The sequence below is a fragment of the Manacus vitellinus genome, unplaced genomic scaffold, assembly GCF_001715985.3.
Source record: "Manacus vitellinus isolate BGI_N305 unplaced genomic scaffold, ASM171598v3 scaffold_4_pilon, whole genome shotgun sequence".
Lineage (NCBI taxonomy): Eukaryota > Metazoa > Chordata > Aves > Passeriformes > Pipridae > Manacus > Manacus vitellinus.
Window position 1 is genome coordinate 38,198,379 of NW_021940604.1, and position 18,911 is coordinate 38,217,289.

General features: G+C 34.3%; 1 protein-coding gene across 15 annotated transcripts in view; it reads right to left on the reverse strand.

The window, feature by feature from the left end:
* RIMS1 (regulating synaptic membrane exocytosis 1) overlaps positions 1–18,911 on the reverse strand; it is a 197,313-nt gene that overhangs the window by 95,011 nt on the left and 83,391 nt on the right. For 9 of the 15 annotated variants that reach the window (XM_018078203.1, XM_025895677.1, XM_018078212.1 and 6 more), the window contains 6 exons: positions 14,209–14,365; positions 13,863–13,988; positions 9,721–9,783; positions 6,282–6,359; positions 5,817–5,930; positions 5,266–5,355 (listed from right to left, as the gene is read on the reverse strand). In XM_018078203.1, the coding sequence (XP_017933692.1) occupies positions 5,266–5,355; positions 5,817–5,930; positions 6,282–6,359; positions 9,721–9,783; positions 13,863–13,988; positions 14,209–14,365 (628 nt within the window). The remainder of the gene's footprint in view (positions 1–5,265; positions 5,356–5,816; positions 5,931–6,281; positions 6,360–9,720; positions 9,784–13,862; positions 13,989–14,208; positions 14,366–18,911) is intronic. The other 6 variants (XM_018078215.1, XM_018078209.1, XM_029962695.1 and 3 more) reach the window with 5 other exon arrangements.

An 18,911-nucleotide genomic window follows, 5' to 3' on the forward strand; every position in this document is an offset into this window, starting at 1 on the left:
TCATACCCAAGTATACTTTTCTTAAGGTCGCTTACAACAGAGATATTACATCTGAAACAAAGAGAACGTATGCTCAAAGATGCAGAATTTAGACCAATATAAATCTTCTACATGGTGTACAATTAAGTTTTCAAATATTCTCAAATACTAGACTATCTAAAAGCCTGTCATTTGCATACAAATGTGCAATTCCAAACTAGAAGAGCTTTTCAAAACGATATGATGGTCATTTTCTCGTCGTTTCGCTAAGCCCATCGCTCCTAGCTCTTTGCACAGAAAAATGTAATCTCAGTAAATATGTAGAACTATGAACTATAAGAAAAATTCCAGGGCATAAAGTCACCTTTTTTGGAATGCAGTCAAAGAGTACAGGTAAATTATTTAGCTACAACTAAGCTACACACATTTGTGTACAAGTACTTGGGCAATCTTTTATCATTTGAAAATATATATTGAAAGTGTGTGCAGCCAACTTCCTCTTCTGTTCATTTCTCTTTATCCCCATAGTACATGTCATTATGTTACATAATTAAATTTAACAAAAAGGACCTGAACTGAGAATGAAAATTGGTGTATAATATGATTTTTTTTTTCTTGAAAAAGTTCATTTAATTTAGAATTCTATATACTATATTACAGACTCGACTCGTGTTGCTTATTTTATTGGGATGTTTTGTAATCGTAATAGTACAACTGTAATACAACAATCTTAAAATATAATGTTTTAGTGGTGAATAGCAAAATGTTTACACAAACTCTGCACAACTATCTAATATTTCCCTTTCTGAGGTATTTTTCCCATCCATGCAATAAGGAAAAGGGTTTTATTTATGGAACATGCAAATAACAAAAATTTCAGGGACATTAGCATTATCTGAACAGTTAGGTAGGCCTTTCAGAAGTTTTAAGAGCAAATAGGTTGTTAGTAGTTAGTTTCTTTTTCTCTCCAAAGCAAGGGTTAAAGAAAATGTTAATGCATCAGTGCACTCAGTCAAAGCCCTTAATATGCTGATATCCTCTACAAATATTAAAGAGCATTTGATAGAATTAACTGGGTCATTGAGTATGAGCTTTGAGAACATGCTCCCTTTCATTAAATGTTGAGTGACTGTGAGCCACAGTACAACACAAACATGTAATAACTTACTTCTTTACATGGTTGAAAAGAATTGGAAACACAATATAAGGCAGACCTAATGCAGTTATTACACTGTACATTATTTTAAATGTAAATGGAGATATTCAACACAACTGTGAAAGGCATGCACCATAAAAATCAACACGAAATCAGGACAGGCCTTAACTGGATCAAGTGGCAGCTCCAACTTCTCTGTTATCTATTTATGATGAGGTCATAGATAACTGTTGAGCTTTGTCTCTTGTTCAGGTGGCAGTGACCAGATGATAGCAAACATACTGTTTTGATTCCTACTGCAGTGAAGCACCTCAGAACAAATCTAACCCAGCTCTGGGGCAAGTATGCTGACCCTGTTGTACATGAACTAACCCCTGGGCTGTGCTCCTTGGTTTTATTTGCTCAGATCTCCACTAGCTAACCTCTCAGGCCAAAAGCATACAAAAACTACCAGTCTATACAACTGCTCTTTTTCCAACTGCTAATACACACAACAATTGATTGTAACATAAGAAACGTAGATGGTAAATAAAAGCCATACTATATATTATTAAGTGACTATCACTGGCTGCAATCTTAAATCAGTCTGGGGAAGATGCTATTATGATGACAAGCCATTGCTGAATGAGTTCAGATTCTGCCCTTAAACCTCATGCCTAGGTGCTTTCCTGACTGGATGTTGAAAACAAATTTCTCCATTCTAAAGACATAGCATCCAACTTACAAGGAAAAAAAAAAAGCAGAAATTTCGAGACACAATGAAAAAAACAGTAAAAAAAAACATACTAAAGGAAGTAGTAGCAGGAAGAACATTTTTAATGGCATTAGAGGACATTTGTGACTATATTACAAACTTAAATAAGCTCTGCAGTTCATCATAGGATCTTGAACAACACAATCAAAAAACCCAAACAAAACAGCTTGGAATAAATAGGGGGATAGGGGATGGGAGGTAGGAAGAGAATAAAAAAAGGGCAGTCGTGGTGCAAGGGCACAGTGGTATTTGTAGGGACTGGATATTTTGAGTGTCCTAGAGTACAAAAAGAGAGCGCAAAAGAGAAGTATATGAAGGATTAAGCTCTCTACCAGACCGGTTCATTTACCAAAAAACTTTTAGCAGCCCCTGTTAAGGCAAGGTCAGTTTGCCATGCAAGTTGTACGGATGTTACTTCCTCAAATGATGGAACTTAAAGAAGTAGAAAAGGAAATTTGCTGTTATTGCTTTGGTTCTGGTTTAGTGCAACTAACAAGACTTGTATATCACAAATTCATATATACAGCTGGAAGTATTTTTCTACTAGTATAAATGGGTCAATAAAATTACTTTTACTGGCAAAGTAGCATCTTAAAAACCAGTAACTACTTTGACCCTTCCAAATTACATGAATGACACTGTAGAGAGTTCAAGGATCAAAACCATTTCCACAAACCACTGACACAGAGAAATAGGGTTCTACTGTCCATTGGTTACACACAATCACCTTAACCATTCTGTTAAAAAAGGATGAAGTGGTCCATTTTAGCTCTTGATTTCAAATACAATCTAATTAATACCCTCTGAGACAAAAGGTTAGGGGGAATAAGTAGAAATATTCCACCTATTCCATAGGTGAACATACTCCTAATTTTGTTGAAGAAAATATATAAAGCCATATTTAGAAGTTTGTATTTTGAGGCATAAATGTCTAAACTTTTAAACAAAATCTACAATGACATTCATGAAGGGGAGAGAGGAGAAGAAATATCATGCAAACAACCAACAATACCTTCAACACTGGTCCCTCAAATATAATGATAAATGGTGCTGTAGATTGGAGTTCACAAAACCATACAGTGTTTCTCTTTGATCCAAGCAGGACCAATGCTACACCTGATGGCTGTCTCATTCTTTTCTTAGTTTCCAGTGATGAAGACAACCTTTGCCACATCATATATTACATTGTTTCATCATACCTGCTTTCAGAAAAGGTTTCCTAGGGCTTAAGAACTTGTTTTACTGTATTTTAGGTCTTCTGTTCTCATCTTGTCCAGCACAAAACCAAAATGCTTTCTATCCTGAACTTAATTCTGTTCTTCAAACTAAAGACTCCTCTATCATTACATGCAACTGATGCCTAACCTCATGTTAAAATGTAAGCAGGTTCCACATTCAACAGTGGAGAATTAAATCTTTTAGCAAAGAAGTTTTGCTTCCAGCAAAACAAATAGAATAATTACATGGGCTTCATAAACTTCGGCTGTATTGGAAACACATCTTCTATGTTAGAAAAAAGGAAAAAATGTATGTCTTAAATCCTCTGCCAAAGCCACACAGATTTTATTATTTTCAGTGAAACCATCAAAAAAAAATCTGAATATGAATTTACTAAAAAAGATCTGATGAAGGATCCCAAGTCAAAAGCACCTATTTAGGACTTCTAAATGCTAAGAAAAACTTTCATAGTGATGGGCAAGTTTTCAGGATCAGGTCCACTGATGATTTGGCAGAACCACATTTAGTAGCAATAGAGGCCATTAATAGAGACTAAATACTTTTCATTACGAAGAGCTCATGAAAAATGTTTCAAATTCTGCACATTGCCATTGGATAGAGGTTGCTGCACATGAATTAAAGACATAACAGAACTAGTTAACATCAGTGACAGATGTAGTTTTGAGTATAAGATTCTAACTAGATAGTTTATAATTGCCAGTTACTGCTTCATTGAATATTCAACTTGATGGGTGGCATCTTGAAATAAGCACAAAACATACTGCTCATGTCCATATGTTATTACATTAAATAACTTGTTGTAGATGAATGCAGCTGTATATATCTACATCATATTGATATGATGATACAATTTTAAAAAAAGAAATCTAGAACAATATCCTGTATTTCAATCTGAGTGGTTTTACTTCAGCTGAACTTTTTTGTTGTTTTTTTTAATAACAATGTTCCTATAGTGTCTTGAGCTCAGTCTTAAAAAGGAATGAACTACTGTAGATCCATCAGAGATATCTCAGCAGAGCATTAGTCACTCCTCTGCAACAAAGGTACAACTTGAAAAGAGCACAGTTCCAGCCGAGGAGCAGTGGGAAGTGTGGAGAAAGGAAAGGGAAATTTCAAATAAAAAAAGGAGAAACCCTATCTCAAAGAGAAAAGCGCATTCTTAGTGCTTTTTTTCACATGTCCTCTCCCACAATAAAGAAAATGATGTAACTGTTACAACCATCATACCGTGGGTTGACTGGCAAAACATTATTAACTGCCACATTAGTTAAATATGTATCGTACAGACGAAATTATAATTCCATCCTATTTCCACTCAAAGGGAGCCTATTATAGCCCTTAGTGAACATAAAATCTCACTCTAAAATGGTATAACTCTTAGCTACAAACACAGGTGATTATGAAAAGTTTCCTTGTGGAATCATTTCACTTGTCAAATACACAAGCGGTATTTGATTAACCTAAAATTTTGAACCAAGCTATTGTAAGAGTAAAAATACAGAAAGCATGCCTGCACAATATATGTGACACAACAATATTTCATATAAATTGCAAACATGTCTTCTTAAGACTTCTGTGAACCTTAATATAATGTCATAGAGTGAAAAAAAACTTAATGCAGTGATTTGCCTTGTAATCGCAAAAGCAGAAGCAGCAGATTAGATTAGGAAAGCAATGAAGTTTGGCTGTTTTGTAAAAAATATATCACTAAACAAACTGCAGCTCTGGTTTGAAATATAAGAGTTTTATAATCATTTATAATTTATGCCACTGCTTTATTAGCAGTCTACAGAACAATCAAAAACAAATATAAAACTTTTTAGCAAATGATGATGAAGATTCACAACCAGGTGATAAGTTTCAAAATACTTAACACTGCAATGCTATTATCAGCATACTGAGGACTTTTGTAAACAATGAACATCAGCTTGAACCAAAACAAGGAAAGTAGCCAGAAGCAGTTATAAACTCCAACACACAATTTACATGACATACATGAATATAGGAGCAAAGATGTATACAAATACCAAAGCAGACAAGAATGTACGAGAATGTAGAGTACTCATATGAAGAAAAACAAAACTGATAAAGATCACCAGCACAGATGACAAGAAATCCATAAGTTTTTATTTTATACCTTTCTCGTTCTGGTGAATGCAAACTAGTATCTGGTCTCAAGCAGTTGGTACTAGCACTCCTAGCCCTGTCAAGGGAGGGCTGCAGTTCACTAGTGCCAGTGCATTGCATCCAATGGTAGAAGAGAAAGAAAAAGAAAACAAAGAAAGGAATACAATGTTAGATATTAACTCATAAAATAATGCTCTCTTTACAGAAAATGTAGGATCACAATGATTTAATTAAGGAAAACATAAAAAAGCTGACTGGATGATAGTGTCAAGATTTGTTTAGAAAACAAAAGCAAACAAAAGACTGCTAGAAATTTTTTGTAAAGATTGTTGAAATGTTTAAAACTGAATAAGACAGAACAGCATCCACTTGTAAGGAAAGTGGAATGAGAAATACCAAACAATAAATTTAAATCCTTATTAACAGCAGTAAATATTAAGCCAACATAAAAGAATGTGATACACTATATGTCATGTGAAATCCCTTTACAGTGAAGCTTATTTATTCTGCAAGTCCATATTAGATACCAAACAAGGGGGGGATTAATCCTCAGTTTCTTACCTAACCGGCAGATCATCTCCAACTTTCGATATTCGTGAATTAAGGCAATCATGAAGGAGTGAAATATCCTGTCTAATCACGGATTTGGTCTTAGCACATGCAGGAAGAGTTGAGCTTTGTAAATTAAAATTATTTAAACAAAATGAAAGTAAATTGGACATGTAACAGAAATTTCATACATAAACAAAAGAATGTAGGAAAGAAAAACATGCAACATAAAATTTTAACAGTGAAGACAACTTCACCTAATACAAAGTAGCTTGGTTTGGATTTTTTGTAATGTAGGTATTAATTTAAACAATTATATGATGTCATTTTAGGATTTGATCCCTTATGTTTCAGTTATAAAAATGTATGAAACATTTTATGTTTGGGGTTTTTTATTATTTAATAAGTCTATTCATTTTTTATAAAAGGAGCTTTGAACTCTATAGGAGTTTAAAGGGGACTCTAAAGACTTCTTACCTGTACAGGTTCCAATGAGTACCATTTTCTAGCAAAGGCATCTTGGGTGGTAATGTTTTATAGTGCCTAACAGAACTTCTTGAATGTGGTGGGACAGAAAAGAAAACAGAACAAAAAAAATATGCCAGAAATAAAAGACAGATAAAGGCAAGCCAAGACTGACCAGAATGTAAAATAAATGCATAATATTCTGTATTATATAATATTCTGTATTTATAGTTGTATGAGTAGATTTCTCAGTATCTGTTTTTCTCAACTACTGTGACAGCTAACCGGGGACAAATTTTTGTATCTACACTTTTCTTAATACAGTGGATGAACTCATGGTAATACTAGTACAGATGAGATGTTTTCTTGAAATGAAGGTAATCTAAATTCCATTCATAGATACTTTAAATTAAAATATACAGGCTATTGTGAAGGATTAAGTTGATATTACATTTGCTCTTTATTTCTCTAAGAGATGCCTTACTTAGACCTACAGACTTTAACCTCTCCAGTATCTAAACATGCAAATCTTGCTAACACAGGGATATACAATATTACAAATTTAACTAGAGATGTATTAGCGTCTGGCTTTTTTAATGTGGAAGTCTTTTGAAAGTTTAATTTCAAAATTTAACAGTAATTAAATGTTATTAATAATAAACTAAAAAAAACCTTAGGAGATCTACTACATCAGCCAGCACAGCAGCACTGAGGTGTTACATGACAACTGTCTAAGATCATCATAGATTTTAGAACAGGAAATGTTTTACTTTACCATCCAGCTATACCCAATGAACAAGGTGGAAATTTAAAGGTGAACAATGGCTGCTGAATGGGAATTATGGACATTTAATGGTTAGGGGTTAATAAGAAAATTCTAACAACTTTCTACATTCCCTACCAGGACACAGGTGCAGAGCTATTAGGAGAAGAACTAGCAGCCTTGAGGATTTTGCAGCATCAAGAACAGTCTGTCCTAATAGGTCATTTTCTTTACTGTTAAGGCTTGAACCTCGACACAGCAGATGAGCATTACAAACCTGGCTGTGTCACAGACAGATGAATCAACTCTCTGCCTGGAAATCCTAGTGTTTGTAAAACCCTGAGGGATTTAATAGCGGAGCTTTGACCCTTCTTGTCTGAGTTTAGTGGCCACCACTGGTGACGTCTCTGTCAGAGGTGACTGTAGTGTTGCGAAGGAGGAGCAAAGGAATGGTTGTCCATCAATTATGGACAATTGGTCAATTATGGCATAGGAGCAGATACTACCAATCAAAGTAAGAGTGACTTGAGGCATGGAATGTGACAATCAGTGGTCTATAGCAAAGGTACAGACCTTTCCACCATTTCTACTGTTAGTCAATAACTGCAAACAGATGGACAGGATGGACAGTTTGGACTAGTATTATTCCTAGCTGGAATATTATAACTCATCATATTATCTTAACTGTGTAGCTTGGACTACCTAATTTCTTTCATTTAATAAGAAACCATTAACATTTCTTTCCTTTTTGATGCTGAAGATATCTTGACTACTAATCAAGACACTATCCAGCAAGCTGTCTAGGAAACAAGGATAAAGCCTTGTAATGTTTCTGACATGAATTAAATGTCAGGCTGCTAGAAATAAGCAAGGATAAAAGATGGCATAGAACAAATTTTTGCTGAAACTGTTTTTAAAAGTATTCAGTCAAAATTAAAAAAAAAAAATCAATGTATTGTCTTTTATTGCCTTTATATTCACCTTCAATACATTATTATAAGTACCATTCTGTTTTACAGTATACCATTCCTATGACTTTAAAAGGGTGAATGTTAGGTTTTTTGATCATTAAAAAAACCAGCAACAAATGGAATAAGGAGAAATGCAAGAACAGGCTATACTCTCTGAATTCAGTGTCGCTCGTACCTAACTCTGTTGCTGCCCATGCACAACTTTTAGCTGGTTAACTGACCAGAATTGTTTAGTAGATTTGTAAAACTGTTGGAAAGCTATAATGGTTGATCAAAGTGCATCAAAAGTTAATAATAAAATATTAATTAATTGAGAATTTAAGAATTGTGACTGAAAAATTCTAATGGCAATTGTAATCTTTAAGAGGGAAAGGAGAAAGCTCAGGGCTGGGGGCCGGAGGGGGTGGAAGCTATAGAATATCATCAGAAAGGACACAGGAAGGAGGCAGGAAAAACTGCTATTATATGACAATAAACATATATAAAATAACAGGGAATTAAATAAATTTTTAAAAATTAAACCCTAAAATCTTGAGGAAAAAGCCTTTTTAGCTGAAGTATAAGAATGAAAATCTTTCTACTGATAATAAACACTTAAATTTTAATTTAACACCTTCACTGATGAACAGATCTCGCTGAAAAGGTTCATATTTATTATTTTAGCTTCATACTACTGTGCCTTCTAACAGAATCCTACCAGAGCATCTTCAATACTGTTTCAAATTTGGTGACAAAAATTAAAGTAAGCCAAGGCATATTAAAACAAAATAAGCACTACTTTGGAAGGGAAAATCCTACATTAAGTAAATGAATAATGGCACTAGACAATATGGTTTTAAGTTTGATGATTTTAAACATTTGCACTGATGTAAAGCTTTTAGCAACACCCAGATCTTGAACAGACAAATGGATAACTACCTGGTTGAAGGAGTTAACTACTTTAAATTCAACTTGCATTTTTACTGATTCTAAATGGAAAATATTCTATGCAATTTTTAATAAGTGTATCAGACATGGTGAAAAAAATGGTGGGGGAGCAGAATTTGTTTTTTTAGATGAAGATATTTCAGTCCCGTTTAATTTCACAGTTTTGGGAAACGGTGAGACATGGAGCTCTGAGCCTTGGATCAAGACATTAATGAAGACTGAAGATGAGCCCAAACTACAAAGTTTACATCTGGATCCAATTTATAGAAAAATTTTTAGATGCAAAACCAAGTAATACAAGACTCCTCAAAGCTGGGATTCCCAGTAAGGCCCTGTAAATCAATGTTTTTTCCTCTACATGTGAGTAAATCAGCCTGAGATTAGGTGTCACAACAAGTAAAGGTTGTTGAATTGTGTGTGGCTGTAATATAAAGACAAAAATGCAAATAAAAGAAAACATAAAAACAACTGAAAATGAATGAAATAACAATGCTGTCATGCATTGGGAGTTCAGGACTTTTGTGACTACACCGAATATCCACCACAAAATATAACTGCAAAAACAAAATTTCTTCAACTGTTTTAATCCTTACTACTGAGGTTCACAAGCACATATACATGTCTCAGTCTGAGTTAAAACGAACAAACAAGATCAATTGACATCTGGATCACAAGGTACTTGGAAGTTTTTTATTTACTGGACTAAATACCACCATGGAAAACAATTTGGGCGCACAAAATATAGACAACTAACCAGACGTGTTCATGATCACCAAATTCCTGTATTTACCTGATGGTATGTAGGCACTCTGCACTTCTTCCTCGTTTTGCTCTGGGCAGCATAAGAAGCTCACTGCACAGACAGGATGGGTGGTGAGTGAAACAGATATAATTATGAAGCATTAGATGACATGGATTATGCCAATGATATGCAAATGAAAACATAAAAAGAAACAAGAAGCAACCACCCAGATAGATAGTCTGATAACATTCAAACTCCAACTGCACTTCTCAAAGAATATGAGCCAAAAAATGCCTGTAATAACTACATTTTCAACAAATTCCTTTTAGTGTGGCACCTACTTTTATGAGATTTCTCTTTAAAATTCAGAATTACTTTTTCCGAGCTCTTCATGATGTAATAAATACATAATAAGGTTACAGTTTTTTAATAACCTCCTGTCTCATGAACTAATTCATGAAGAAATACTTTAGGGGAAAAAAAAAAAGACGCTTGTTGTTTGTTTTGTGTTGGGTTTTGTGGCTTTTTAAGCCACAAAATCATACATGAAAAAGCAGGGAGGGTTTGATAATGACTTACTGCAGATGGGTTTATGGGAAGAGTAGCCAGTCACCCTTTTGGGAAAATCAAACATATGTGTTCACTGGAAATAATGTGTTTGGCCAAACATAAATTCTGACTTATACTCTTGATTTTGTAATGCAATCCCAAAGAAACAAAAAAAAAGCTAATCATCCATGAGACTTTTTGTTTCTTATTGTTTCAAATTGTGGAAAATCAACTATCTATTCTATTTTTCATTTACTGTAACCAAACACATACTACACCCAGCAAGATGGTAAAATTAATACATACTTATGCCTGTGGTAAATATGACTATGATATGAAATAGCCGTTGAATTAATCTTGTAGATTTATACACTTCAACACAATCAGAAAGACCAAGCTCCAAACCTCCTAATTATCATAAATATGAAATTAAAGGTAAACTTCCCGGAAAAATGCTAATTTAAAAGAAGCAGGGTATCCTATGAAGTACTATGGCAAAAAGAAGAGAGAAAAGATTAAAAAACAGATAAAGCAGTAGTCGTTCAATGTGTTTTATGCTTCATGCCATTATAAAATGTTCCATTGCATTGATGCAGTACAGGTAATATTTGTCTAAAATTCTAAACTGGGCAGCTTGAAATAATGGCTTGTGAGTCATGTGTGAGATTTAATTGCATCTGAAGCCACTAGCCTCATTTTGATGCAACAAAATGAACTAAAGTTAAACTGAATTTTTTAATTTTCTTTTTAAGCAAAATTTCTGTTCATAAGCTTAGAGGACAGATAGAATTTATAAGCAGGTTCCAAATTACAAACAAATATGCCTTTTAGGAAAAAAACTACTTTTTTCTTAAGAGTTGTAAAGTAGATGCAAAGTCTACATTAAATCATACGGTACTTTGTTAAGAAAAAAAGAATATCTATTGTAATTGGCCCACAGCAAACACCAATATAAAATTCATTCAGAAAAGTGATATAAAATAGCAAATCCACCATGAAATCTTCTAATTAAAAAAAGAAAGCAAAAGAATCCATCACAGCAGATTACCAATAATGTGAGAAGATGCTCACAGTTCTCTAATAAATTAAGTTGGTTTGGGAGGCATTTAAAATAAAGATTATTATTCTAAACCAAGTGTTTTCTAATGTGAGGATTTTAGTACTCACATTAATAGATTTTGCTTAAGAATAAAAGAAACATTAAAACAAACAAACAAAAAAAAGTACCATGCTCTTGAAAATTGGACAATGATCCTAAGTTCTGAACAAAGTGTCTAGCTAGATATCCTAATAAAAAGCTTTTCCTAACAGTTTATATCTATACACATATATGTGTGTATATGTGCATACGAGCACATATAGAAAAGTTAAAGTGGACAAATCAGTTTCACTGGAAATTTTTATCACAAGAGATGCATTTGCAAGAGACTGATAATAACTGTTTTTTTACAAATATCTCTATTAACACAGAATATATTAATAGTCAATATTCATTTTGGATCAATAAGAGGTCATTGAGAAAATTATCAAAATTAGCCAACAATTGTAATTTCTGCCATGTAACTCCTGGGTTTAGTAATACTAAACTTTGAAACCAAATTTATGTTAGGTATCTACATGAATGTACTTGTTTAGATGAAGAGTTCAGTAGATGGACAACATATAATAGTTATACTACCCTGGATACTAATATATAATACTTAACTAAGATTTTTTTTAAAATTCTTGGATGTGACAGAGAATCTTCATCAACTGTCTGGTTTTGATCTTTCCTATGATGCTACTCTCATGTACTGAAAGCCAGCCAAACCTGCAAGAGTTAAACAGCCTCCACAACTGAAGAAATATGGGGAAAAGATGAAAAGGAAAATGGCAAAGAGGAGACCATTGCAGACAAGATTATTATTCAAGGAGAGCAAGTACATGGACCCATCTTTAAATCTTGCAAATAAGCCATGTACATACTTATGCCTGATCTTTAAACTTCTGAAAAAAGTTTTCTAAACACCGAAAAGAACTGAAAACTGTCTCACTTCTCTGAACAAATCCAGCAGCCCATTGCTGCTGTAGCTCTGGTTTGATGGCTCATCCCCAAGAAAGCTTCAGTGTAAGGTCTGCTCCTCTCCAATCATAATTCATGCATATACCACCACTTAAGTCACGGTTTGAGGCTTTACCAAAAGAAAAAATTCTAAACAGTTAACTGTCTATATTTATACTGACAACAGCTACGTTTTAAAGCCTCTTCCTCCCCTAATCTGCTGAATAAGAAATCATTATCATTATCATTAAATCATAAATATCATCAGGAATCTCTTGACTATATGACTACCTAAATAATAAGAGAAAACATTTGTGACAGGTGGACATTACTTGAATTAGTCTGACAAGAAATCTGACTACCATATTTAAAAAGCATTTAAATTCACCTCTGAAAGGAAATTCAGTATAATAATCCAACTTAGTCAATTCTGTGCCTATAAAGTTGAATTTTTAAATGTTCCAAATAACAAATGAATTCCTATACATATGTTACCATACTACAAAAGGAAAGCAGGCAAGATCACATAGAAAACTGAACTAGTTTAGATGCAAAAGCCACCTGTTATTCGATCTCTATGTTACTTGAAAACTGGACAAAGATTTCCAGAGATTTTTATGATTTACTGTTTACACATTTTCACATCACTATGTTCTATATTGACTTTACTGGATCATTTGGAAAGGTTTTGTCATGAGTTATAAAAAGTAGTTGCTTAGTCCCAAAAAAAAAAATCAAACATTGTACTAGGATAATTGATCTTATACGAATGGCAAAATTTGCCATTATATTCTAGCTAAATGAATTTTTTAAAAGTAAACAAGAACCCTCAACCATTGATAATCTATTGTTTCACAGATACTGAGCTGAAATACCTTTTTAAACTTTTTTTCAGCTATAAACTAAACAGAAATTCTCATTTCTTCCATTTTATCAGAATATTATTCCTAGATACCAGAAAATAGTGCCTACTATGAGAGAACAAGTATTCTCTGAGGAGTGTAGCCACTCAATGTTTTCCAGGGAGAGATCTTTATGTCTCACACGTTTTAGACTGGAAATTTTTGCAAATTACACCCAGCACTGCAACTATCCTTGCTATGCTTGGATACTGCACAAAGTTCACCAGAATGTTACATAAAATGTTGTGAGACTGCATATGTAGATGTCCAAAATCTATAAGCATATGGATGCAAATCAGAGCACATGCAGCTCCCAACTAGTAAGAATGCATGCCTGGTATTTTGCTGGCTACCAAAACTGGTAAAGTCTGATATATTACAAGAATAGCTAGGGCATACATGTGGATTTATGGCTTTCTAGCAAAAATCTCTAGGCTTCATTCATGAAAAAGCAGCAGAATACTAGGACAAAACCCCAAGGATCATTATTCTAGATAGGTGCTATTATTATCAACCCAGTGTGCAACTTTACAAAAAAAAGGTATAGATAGTTTAACCACAGCACTAGATCTATCAGTTAGGATGAATTCTCTCCCATCCCTATTGCTATCAGTCATGTTTCTAATGAAAACCTGACAATTAGGAAAACCAACAAAGACATTTGTAAAATTTTTTCCACGTTCAGGCTGACAGTGTACCTTTCTTGATCCGACAAATACTGACTATCCATCTCTCTAGATCTGTAATCAACTGGAGTTCTGGAGGCATCATGGTGTCTAGTTGGAGAACGTGATCTTCTCATTTGATGAATTTCATCTAAACTCCTGAAAGGCAGAAATATGTATGATCATCTTTTTTTTGCATGAATAACACAGCTTAATGGATTGCAGTACAGGTTGATAGAAGTTCAAATAGTGCACTATTTAATTCAGATACAAAGTAAGCTTTAAAATAGTGAAAAATTGCCGAACAAGACAAAATTTAATAATGACAGATCATGCAAGCTTCCAACCATCTAGTATTTTATTAACTTGTGATGCCTACCTCTGTAATGGCACATTTGGTAAACGTGAACGGGGCCTGCCCTGATCGTCGCCACGGTGAGGAGACACAGAACGTGAACGATGATGTGTTGTTCTTTGCTGCTCTGGCACAGTTAGCGTTGTGGATTTACTTTCTCTAGTACTAGATCTATAACCTACTGGCAAGAGGATAACAAAAGGAAATTAGGCAATAAAGGTCTGGGTTTGGAAAGAATTCAGATAGTCTTCCAGGAGCACATTATCTAAATGCTTACACAACTTTCAAGTCATCATTCAGCTATTGTTCGTCCCGATGTATCATGCAGGATAAACTACTAGCATTACCTTTAAATGTCTACATGTACAGAGACTGAAAAACTGAGATATTTTTATTATGTACTGGAAGATGTGGAGGAGGGAATTGAAATTGTTTTCTGACTTGGGGAAGACTACCCTAGGTACCTTGTAGTTCAAAAGTGTCATACAATTTATATATATAGCTAGTTTATATATAGCAAATATTTGAAAGGAATCTAAACGATATAGGTTGGCCTCATCCAAAAAATGGAAAAAGCACACTTGCATATGACAGCACAGACTCATACAGGACTACCCATATATTATATATATATATATATATATATATATATACACATATATCTCACCTTTCTGCCTCTTATTTCAGTTAAATATAAAGCCACCTGTCTAAAAAAACTACTAGCATTTAGAGTATAGTGTACAGAATATTGGGTGTTGCATACTTTGCAAATACTTTTTCCAAATATTATGAATAAGCGGCAAAATTTCTCGTAGTTCATTTTTACATAGGATTGTCCTGATATCAACTGTGGTGGGTTAATTTCTTCTCAGTAGCTGTTCCAGTGCTGTGTTTTGCATTTGGAATGAGAATGGTGTTGGTAACACACTGATGTTTTGGTTTTTTCTTAAGTTGTGTTTTTCCTAAGTCAAGGACTCATTTTCTTGTCTCATACTCTGCCAGTGAGGAAGTACTCAAAAGAAACTGGGAGGTAGCATAGCTGGAACAGCTGACCTGAACTGACCAAAGGGATATTTCACACCATAGAATGTCATGGCCAGTATATGAACTGAGGAGAGTTACCTGGAAAGGGAGCCGGGTTTGGGAAGTGGGGTCTGGCACTGGTCAGTGAGTAGTGAGCAAATGCATTTCACATCACTTGTTTCTCCCTTTTTATTATCATTATTATTATAATTTACCATTATTACTGTGTTTTACTTTATTTTCAATTATTAAACTGTTCTTATCTCAGCATAAAAGTTTTAGTTTGATTCTCCTCCCCATTCCAACGGAGTAGGGGGGAAGAGAGGTGGGGTTGAACAAGTGTCTTTGTAGTGTTTAATTTCCAGGTGGGCTTAAACCACAACAAGAATTTTTTAAAAAAATCAGCAGAAGGTTAGTACATTTTAAATAATTTATATTGTTGTGCATTTTTCCATGTAGCATGCCTTGCTGTACACTATGAATTCCATCCTAAAATAGACCATGAAGCTCAATCAGACAACAGTTTTTAAAAGGTAACTCTTATCTTTCCAAAAGAGCCTAAGAAGATCTGCTCAGACTTCCCTTGCTCACTTCAAGACATTTAAATTAGATTACAAGAATCCCTTGACAGAAAATCCCTTAATGATAGAAAAATTCATCCCTTAAGTCATCCCTTAATCACTTCAGAAATTCTTGCTTAGATTCCAAAATAATCATTTTGTTCCTTCTCTGAATTTGTTTAGCACTAAAGTTCCTGTAATGTGTCATTTTGCTCAGCTAAAAAAACAGCTTATATGAGAAATCATCCTTTCATGCAGGAAAAGACTATGAATTCATCACTCAACTGACAACTGGATAAATTAAATAAGTTGTAATTTTTATGGATCTTGTTACAGAGTTTAAAGTTTGAGGGGTTTATAATTTTTCATATAATTTGTATAATTCTTGTAGTTCTTCTCTGATATTCTATCAAAATATTAAAGCCCTCTTTTAAAAGTGTGGCCCATATACAGCGTCTGTATTAGACTTGATCATGTATTCAATGACTTAATTGCTGTTTACCTGCAAGTCTGAACCTTGATCATAAACATCAAGGAGGTAGTCACACTTTTTTCCTCAAATGTGTAACAGTTTACCAATGTATTCTAATGGCCTGTAAAAGCATGGAAGTATCTACCGAGGTTTATCAACCTTTTAACACAGAAGGACGCCAATGTTTCACGGCTTTTGATGCATTTCAGAGTTCTCTAATGAAATTATAAAGAAACATGAGGATCTCCCTGATTTCAGGACAAGGTTTGGGTGCAAATATTGAAGCAAAATAGTGACTCTATCAGGACTTCAACGGAGATTCCCTCATCTCATGTACTAAGATTGCTACAAAAAATGTCAGGGTTTTCTGTCAGAGGAAAAATGACTATACGCGACAAAAGCTGGATGTGTTGCCTTTCCCAGGATGACTAAATGTGTGTTGTATGTGCTAAAAGATATTTCATTTTCAAAAAAACCTAATGTTAGAGAAAATCCTGTCATCTCTATCAGAAGGAAAAGTAGTTTACATTTGTTCAACACGAAAATCAAAGAAATCCAAAATTTCTTTCCAAGCTTTAGGAGATTGTACTGAAATACATATAATTTAAATATAAAAAAAAATACATACAGATTTCAATTTAACATATAGAGTATTTTTAGAGTATTTCTAGTCTTCCTAAAAAATTACACCTAGGATTATCCTGTGCACTTAAAAATCTGGTATAGCAAGATGATTTTATGCTATACACTCTTCATAGCCAAGCTATCTAGGGAACAATACCCTAAACTTATGCAGTGTGTGTACACAAAGCTTACAGAACAGACAGAGCAACAGTGATTCATACTTATCCTAAGTATTAGCTCAAGCATTGCCAGGTTGGTCAAATCACATCCATACTTTCACAGTGACCATGACAGTGACAGCAACAGTAACATCTCCTCATATAAAAGCTCTGTGCTCTTCAGGGTGAGCAGAGAAAAATTTTGCATGGACCAGCATGACAGCAGCAATCAAGCTTATGGTAGTTTATGCAGAAGAAGTTTCTCAGTTGCTCATGGGAAACTGTCAGGTGTGATAGAAAATGAATACATGATGGATGATGAAAATGGTTCTAGCATATGTTTGATACCAGAATTATTTTAATTTTCTTACAGATAATACAGACAACAACAAGGTATTGTGTTAATATCGCCCTGCTGCTACAGGAGGCAGGTAAATATAATCCAACTGTTTATACAGGTAATATATGATAGAAAAATAAACTATTCTGAAGAGTTATCCATAATATAAGCAAGACACCTTACTAGAAATACTCCTTGGGATACTGCCAGCTGGATATCAGATTTTTTTCATTTTAATTAAGAAAACTACTAAAGTTTTGGTTAAACAGATGGGCTTCGAAACAGGTTTGGGTTTTATTAAATCTTTTATTGATCCTTCTGGAGTACTGGGCTTCCCAGTGCAATACAGGCACAGAGTGACTGGTGTAAGACCAGCTCAGGATCACAAAGATCCTTCAGAAACTTGAGCGTCTCTCATATAAGAAGAGGTTGAGAGATTTAAAATAATATTTTCTTCATGTAAGTAGGCGTTGGCATACCAGAAAAACCTGTCAAAATCACTTTTTTTAAAGCAGAACTTCAAATTAAAGTTACTTTCAGCTATTGATATAAACTCCTTTTATGAACAGTTCTATGAGTTGATTAAAAAATGATACATATATCACTGCAAGATACTAATAATAAATGAGGATGGTACAATTACATGAAAGATAAGATGTATTTTTGATAAGGGAAAAATACTTTTCTTCAAATATTCTGGAAGTTATCAAAGTGCCAGTATTTTTGACATAGCAGTCTTTACTTCCATTTACAAGCAATGATTCTTTGCAGCTGCTGAAACCTCTAGAAAAATAGTTTTCTTTGTTATTACTAAATTCTAATACTGCATTTACTTTAGCAATTCATAAAACACTTGAAACTATTGTTTCAGGAATTTCCAATGTTAGTTAAACTAGTCAAAATATTTTTATCATTCATTTCTTTAGTTTTCCTGGAGATGAAGTGAAATTTTGTAGTTATGTGTTAGTTTTTTAGAAAATGAGCAATAACCTTTGTGAAAATCTTGAGAAATTAAGGGGCAAAATAACTTCCTTCTTTTCTCAATATTTCAGGAAAATGTATAAATTAACAACTTTAAAGCAGATTCTGCCTGACTAACCTGATTAACTTTTATGACAAGGTCACCCTCTTAGTGGATGAGGACCAAACTGTGGAGGTAGTCTACCTAGACTTTAGTAAAGTGTTTGACACTGTTTCCCACAGGATTCTCCCACAGACTCTGGCAGCTCATGGCTTGGACGAGTGCACTGTTCATTGGGCAAAAAACTGGCTGGAAGGCAGGGCTTTGAGAATGGTGGTGAATGGAGTTATATCCAGCTGGTGGATGGCCACTAGTGGGGTTCCCCAAGGCCTAGTGTTGGGGCCAGCCCAGTTTTATGTCTTTATTAATGATCTGGACAAGGGGATCGAGTACACCCTCAGTCAGTTTGCAGATAACACCAAGTTGGGTGAGTGTTGACTCCTGGAGGGCAGGAAGGCTCTGCAGAGGACAGGCTGGATCCACGGACCAAGGCCAACAGTATGAGGTTACACAAGGCCAAGTGCACCTG